At 38.2% G+C, this 7,701-nt stretch overlaps 1 protein-coding gene across 1 annotated transcript; it reads left to right on the top strand.

The window, feature by feature from the left end:
- Positions 1 to 377: 377 nt before the first annotated feature.
- SMIM28 (small integral membrane protein 28) lies at positions 378 to 7,323 on the top strand. The gene is made up of 2 exons (XM_031667395.1): positions 378 to 2,581; positions 6,639 to 7,323. Exons 1-2 carry the CDS (start codon positions 2,471 to 2,473, stop codon positions 6,984 to 6,986), a joined length of 459 nt encoding a protein of 152 aa, XP_031523255.1. The 5' UTR covers positions 378 to 2,470; the 3' UTR covers positions 6,987 to 7,323.
- The last annotated feature ends 378 nt before the right edge of the window (positions 7,324 to 7,701 follow it).

The following is a 7,701-nucleotide window of genomic DNA, read 5'->3' as shown; positions in this document are numbered from 1 at the left end:
GTGATCCTTTTAAAATGGAAGTCAGGGCCGGGCACAGTGGCTCACTCCTGTAATCCCAGCACTTAGGGAGGCTGAGGTGGATGGATCACGAGGTCAGGAGATCGAGACCATCCTGGCTGACACAGTGACACCCCATCTCTACTAAAAATACAAAACAAATTAGCCAGGCGTGGTGGCATGCATCTGTAGTCCCTGCTACTCAGGAGGTTGAGGCAAGAGAATGGCGTGAACCCGGGAGGCGGAGCTTGCAGTGAACTGAGATCATGCCACTGCACTCCAGCCTGGATGATAGAACAAGACTCTGTCTCAAAAAAAAAAAAAAAAAAAAAAAAATGGAAGTCAGATCTTACCACTCCTCTGCTCAAAACTCTGTATAGCTCTTCCATTTCACTTAGAGTAAAAGCCAACATTCTCCCAATGCTCTATAAACCCTGAACTCAATGTTACCCTCTAATCCCCCATAGATCCTCTCTGATTTCATCCTCTACTTTTTTTCTTCTAGTTCACTGCTTCAGCCCACCCAGACCTACTAGTCACTTGGTGAAGGAACCAGGCATGTGCCTGCCTCAGGGCCTTTGCACTGGCTGTTCCCTGGGTCTGCAATGTTTTTTCATCCAATGTCTTCATAGCTCAGTCCCTTGCTGCCTTCAGGTCTTTGCTCAAATATCACTTTACCTCTGAGGTTCTAAGTGATGTCCTCTTTTCAAAGGGCCTCCTCCCTTCAATGTTTACTGTCCATTCTCTGCTTTTTTCCCATAATATTTCTCTTCTTCTGATACATTTTTTATTTGTGCAATTTGTTATTTTTTGGGACCCCAAAATGTATTCATAAGTGCAGGAATTTGTATCTAATTTGTTCAATACTGGAAGAGAGTCAGTGTTACAGATACATATTTAATGCTTTTAATCCAGATCTCCAATTTGCCTCTAAAGAAATGAAGATACAGTGTTTAAATAAGTAAACAAGGTGGAGAAGGATGGCTCATGTTGAGGCCACAGTATTGACAAACCCACTGAAATGCAAGAAAGCAAAATGGTGCACTGGATGCCAGGTGTTTCTGATGTATCAAGGGTGGAATACAGGATCTATTTAAAATAGGAACACATAAATGGAACAAGGCAATATTTTAATGGAAAGCACAAAATCAGCTTACTCCACAATAAGAAAGATGATGATGAAATGAAATGAAAAGAGAGTTCCACACGAGGATACTGACTGAGGTACTGGGACACTTAATGAAAACTTTCACCACAAAAAAGTTGACAAAGTACTACAATCTGTTGGGGATGGCAGCTGTCTTTGAAAAGGTAGTGAAGGCTCTGGCCATACCACCCTGAATGTGCTGGATCTCATCTGAAAACGTGATGAAAACTATGGATTCTTCCAAGAAAATTGCACATATCTACAAAGTTTGGAGAGTCTACCACCTCCTGAAACCTATTCATGAACCACCATGGGCCAGTCATTAAGAACCTCAATCAAGATTAAAAAAAGAATCCTGGTTAAGAAATATTATTTCAGCATGATAATCACTTGTACAGAAATGATGCTTAGATAAGGATGTGGGTGGTTGTAATATTGAGTTATAACATTTTGCATATATCTTTTTTCTTTTTAAATTGCTCAGACTATTCTCCATAACAATTGTGCAAATCTTTGAAGCTGAAGTTTATTCCACTAAAAGATAATTCAACCACCATATCTTAAATGTTAAATAATACGTAGAATCAAGTATCCCAAAGTCAACTCAGTGAACATTTAAATTGAAAACTCCTTGTTTTAAGCTTGATATCAATACCGTTATGAAGTTCACAAGATAATCAGAAGGAAGACTATTTAGGTACTGCTAATTTGATTTTTTTACAAATTGAAATCGGCAAACATTCCATCCAAACAATCTAAGCTATGGTCTGTCTTCTGTACAACTTTATCATCAGGCATCTTTCATCTGTAAATTCAGTAAAATATTAATGAGTCTTTGCTTTTCTACCAAATATCTCTTCTCTCTGTACCACAGAATCCAGAAATAATTAGTGGGAAATTCAGCTTGAGTAGTTTTCCTTGGTCAGATAGGTCTCTAGAGAGAGGTGTGCTAAGCAAAGGGAAAGGCTCTTATTTACGTCCTAAATATAAACAGCTCTTTATTCACTGAGGCCATTCTTTGCACTGTAGTAATGCTAGTGCAGAAAACTCTCTTGTCTGAAATCCATTCCATATCTGATATCTGATGCCAACCCCTATAGTGATAAAGGCCACAGACACAAATCCAGAAGCACCGAATCTAAACAGTCAGTCCTGAGAGGTCTCTCTGGTTGGTTTCTTTTCCCTGTTGCCATTCATCCGAGGACGAGTTTACCAACAGCCATCGACCAAGCACATCCAAACTGGATCCAGGCCAAGAACAAGCAGCATTGTTGAAATCTGGGCAGCAAGGTGGAAGGGTGGCCAGGGCGTCAGCTGGATGAAAACATGCGGGGACTGCTGGGCAGCAGCTGGAAGAAGTTTGGACATGCTGGCCGGGAGACATACGAGTGGTTAACCAGTGAGCCCAGCCTGCCTCTCTTGGAGACCCAGCTGCAGGTCTGTACTTATGACTTAAGTCTTTTTTTCCCCAAAACGTCTTCATCAGTTTTAAAATCAACAATACCTATGGTTTTAGGATCTTAAAATGTAGTGGTAGCAATTTTGTCTTACAGCTATAACAAAAATGTGAATTCACTGATTGGCTTGGTCTAAAGGCAATAACTTGAAAGTTATACTTTTTGGACAAGGATACATTCAGGTAAAACTTGGCACACCTGTATCCTCCTAAGAACCCTTGATATCTGAAATATGTGGAAGAACACCTGAAACCAGGGGTCAACAGAGGTGTTACAACGGAAAAGCCTCGGTGTTACAACTTCGTTCTTTGCTCAGGGTGCAATGTCTACATATACAAAAATAAGAGCCTCTCTTTGGTCCTGGCTGTGTATTAACCACTGTTTTTAAGTGTTAGCAGAAACCATGCATCTTTCTTCAGGTAAGACAGCAGGGGGTTAAAGAGATTTTGTCTCTCACTAAGAAATGCAGCAGCTGCTTTTGCTTTGTCTGGCAAATCACCGGTGCAGTCTCCGTAGGAGGCAGCATTAAGGACAAATATTTTTACAAATCTAAAACCTAAGAATTGTATAATCAGAGGAGAAATGAGTGACACTGCTGACAACCCAAGAAAGAAGGAAATCAAACTATTTTCTTGCTTTCTGGAAAACCAACTGGTGAGATTAGTATTTAAGTTCTCTAAAACCACATTTTACAGAAAAAATACATAAATATATATTGATATGGATATTGAGATATCCTTTAGCAGTTACACCTTTAATTGGACATTTCTTGAAAATGTCCCCTGAACAACAAATCCCTTTAGCCAATATAAAATAAACATCAGAAAAACATTAAAAGTTAAAAAATAACTTTGAGGCGGGTGAGCAAATTAGGATTTTTGACTAAAAAAGACATCCTTTCCACATTAAAAAAATCCAACAATTTTAAGCAACATAGCATAAATAATTAAATAAGCAAATTAAGGATATTATAATGAATTTGTCCGATAGCTCTGGGCTTCTCTTAACTGGTAAAGTCCTTTGTCTTAAAAAATTGTCCTAGTTTGCTGCATAAAAGTCTTCTAATGCCACTTTCTATGTGGACAAATTTAAATCAGCCAACGGAAGTACTGATTACAGCAGGGACTGTGGTACTTCTCCTTTCCCGAATTTTTGCAACTAGTATTGAGAATACCTTAAGTAGCATAATTACAAACAAAGAATCTGTAACATAAAACCTTTTAAATAGACCATTAAGTATCTCTATATTCTATGCCTACTAACTATCTAGGATATAACAGAGAATTTAAAATTGATGGCCACAACTGATCAGAAACTGTTATCATCCATATTATTGATAGAGAATGAAATAAAAATAGATTATGAAAAATTGTCTGTGCTTATCAGTGTTGAAATACTAAAAGAGATAATAGCCAAAGTTATTATTGAATTATTAAGCTAGTATAAGCTATTAAGCTATTATTTAATCATTAAAAATGTTAAAACTCTTTTTGGTGATTCATCTAGAGAGAAAAAACAAATTATAGTTAAAATGTTTTTACTCCAACTTGATTTCTTAATAATTGTAGTGAATTTATGAGTTCATCTACTCTTACAGTTTTTGTAATCAAAGTCCTTACTATGTCACAACAGATTTTAAGTTAATAATTCTGATATCAAATTAGATTTTATGTAAGAAACAGAAGGAATTTATCGTTTAGAACAGTCACATATATAAACCATGAGACTTTTTTTCTGAAAATATGTATTTATTAAAACATAAATTTAGTTATGCTAGATTTTATTTTCTGGCCTTACCAATAAATTTCTAGGTTTCTCTGATTTTCTAGCCTCACCAATAAATTTCTAGATTTCTCTGATTTTTTCTTTAATATTTTAGGTTTAGTGAACTTGACCGTTCAAGTCACTGAGATATAAATATATAAGTACTATCACCAAGTGCTTTATGCACTTTAATTCATTTACTTCTTATGCTAACCCTTGATAACAATATTATTAATTCCATTTCACAGAGGAGAAAGCCTAGGCCGAGAGAAGGCAAGTGAACAGTCCACAGTCACACAGGTGTTAGAACATCATAGGAATTCAAACACAGAGCTGTCAACCTTCAAAGATGATGCTCTGCCTCTCGAGAACACTATTTTTATGTTCTTTAAGCTAAAATATCTTAATTCATATCTTACCAAGGACAAAATATCTGGAAATATAAATATTAAATAAACCATCTAATTTCAAGTCAAAACCACACACATAGTTGTACAGTCTTTAGGGAATAACAAAAGATTATACAAATCTAGCATTATAAAATGCTAGCTAGATAAACCAGTCTCTTAAGAGGTCATGACCAGCAAAACATGTGTCCTTTCCACCAAAATCAAGGAGTGAACCTCATCTCTCATAGTTTATTAGGGTGTTTTTTTTTTCCCCTTTTTTTTTGAGACAGAGTCTCGCTTTGTCGCCCAGGCTGGAGTGAAGTGGCACGATCTCAGCTCACTGCAAACCTCCACCTCCTGAGTTCAAGTGATTCTCCTGTCTCAGCCTCCTCAGTAGCTAGTATTACAGGTGCCCACCACCACATTCAGCTAATTTTTTTTGTATTTTTAGTAGAGATGGGGTTTTACCATGTTGGCCAGGCTGGTTTCAAACTCCCGACCTCAAGTGATCCTCCCATCTCAGCCTCCCAAAGTGCTGGGATTACAGGCGTGAGCCACAGGGCCTGGCCTAGGTTTTCTTTCAAATAAGTAAAGAGCTTAATATTCTGTTTGCTTATTTTAAACATAATTACAAGGCTTTAAAATATTTTCTTTTCCTCCATAGTAATAGCAACCAACATTTACACTTGTTACTATATGCTTTGTAAAAGAGATAAACTTTTTAACACTTCATTATTTCTTAGTAGCCTTATTAAAAAGGCAGTCTCTGTGCATTAGGAACAGTATTTTTTTTAACCTTGCTTTCCTACTTTGCTGTTTAAGCATCATTTCATGCCTATTGTATTATTTCTGCCATCAGGAGCCATTATCATTTCTGTGAGCTAATATTAAAAAATCAATACATTTTCGGTTGCCCAAGAATTCATCTGTAATTCTTTGTCTTTAAAAAGGTAAAATGTTTGCATATTTATCCTACAAATTTTACAAAAACAAATTTAAAGAATTTTTAAAATCTCATTCATCATAAGCACCAACTATCAAATCCAAATTCAGTTATTTACATTTGACATGCATGTAATTTTTACCTGTGACGTGAACACATCATGAGATTTTGTTCCAGAATTAAAGAACTTAAGTGAGTCCCACATAATCCGTTAGTGGCAATAAATCATAATTGGTCTCATTCTAAATAAAATAAGTACATAAATAGTAAGAATTTTCATTCCAGAAAATGAACAGCAGACCTACCAACTAAAACTTATTTCAATATTTTTACTTTTGTGGAAATGTTGTAAGATCTCATCAACGTATACTTTTTGACATTCTGAATTCACATTTTATTGTGTAAATTAACATTATTTCATATAGGCTTAAGCTCACTGGCATAAGTAAATAACAATGATTTTTAGAGTGAGTAATAATAGAAGAATGAAAGATGAGAGGGAACTTCAGGACCTTAGAAATGCGAGGCCTTGGCCGTAGCTTATGCCTGTAATCCCAGCACTTTGGGAGGCCAAGGTGGGCGGATCACATGAGGTCAGGAGTTTGAGACCATCCTGGCCAACATGGCGAAACCCCGTCTCTACTAAAAATACAAAAATTAGCCGGGCGTGGTGGTGCATGCCTGTAATTCCAGCTACTCGGGAGGTTGAGGCAGGAGAATTGCTTGAACCCAGGGTGGTGGAGGTTGCAGTGAGCCGAGATTGCGCCACTGAACTCCAGCCTGGGTGACAGAGCAAGACTATGTCTCAAAAAAAAAAAAAAACAAAAAAACAAACAAACAAACAAAAAAAAACCAAGGAAAAAGAAAAAAGAAAAGAAAAAAAAAGAAATGCGAGGCCTTCTTTCCACATCTCCTAACTGGGCTTCCTTCCCTAACTCCAGGGCACCCAGTGGGTGAGCTCCACCCAGGAGGATGTGGAGCCCTTCCTGTGCATCCTTCTGCCAGCCACTATCCTGCTCTTCCTGGCCTTTCTGCTATTGTTCCTGTACCGCCGCTGCCAGTCCCCGCCACCCCAGGGGCAGGTGTTCAGCATTGACCTACCAGAGCACCCACCTGCAGAAGAGGTGACAGACCTCCTGCCCGGCCTGGCCTGGGGCAGTGAGGACTTCCCCTACTCCCCATTGCCCCCGGAGGCCACTCTCCCCTCCCAGTGTTTACCGCCCTCCTACGAGGAGGCCACCGGAAATCCTCCTGGGGAGGAGGCCCGGGGATGCAGTCCTTCAGTATGAAGAGGGCTCACATGGACTGGAAGGACAAAAATAAACTGCTCTTGGGAATCATATAAAAAATAGCTCTCCACCTTTAACAGAGCGCCCATGAGAAGAGGGAGAAGGACCCCTAGACACAAGAAGCTGCTATTCATTGGCCAACCTCTGCCAATGGAGCACTTCAAGCTGAGGGCAAAGCTTGACAAATGCCAATCTAGTTAACCTATTTTCACATTCCTTAGGGAAAAGTTCCCCAGGTTCTTCTAAAGATGACTGCACTCTCCTAAAATGTATAACACTCCTGAGAAAAAAAAGGAAAGTTCTATGTGAGTTGAAAAAAAACACTGAATTACTAATGAGCAAAGGAATGGACTCTGAAAGGCAAGAAAAAAAATTCTGGACCAGCCAAAGGTAACTACTTTTGCCACAAATATAACTTTTCTCCCCACACCAGGTTTTCAGGGTTTCATGGTTTGTTTCACTTCTGTATGAATGCTCCAAGATACAGAGAGAGTTCCAGAAGGAGTAAAAGACATCTCTAGAGCTGCAGGGGATAGTTGTATTGTAAATAACGGTGAAATATATTACAGTTTTAGCAATGAAAATGTAGATATTTGCAAACATTTTAGTTAAAAAATAATAATAAAGCTCTCCAAAGTTATTTTCTTTGTAGTCACCTTGCTTATTTGTCTTCTGATTTGCTTCCTCAAATGTGGGAGAGATGTGGCTTAGTGAC

Source organism: Papio anubis, chromosome 6 (assembly GCF_008728515.1).
Source record: "Papio anubis isolate 15944 chromosome 6, Panubis1.0, whole genome shotgun sequence".
NCBI lineage: Eukaryota > Metazoa > Chordata > Mammalia > Primates > Cercopithecidae > Papio > Papio anubis.
Note: the sequence above shows the minus strand (reverse complement) of the source record. Positions and strands in the feature narration are given on the sequence as shown.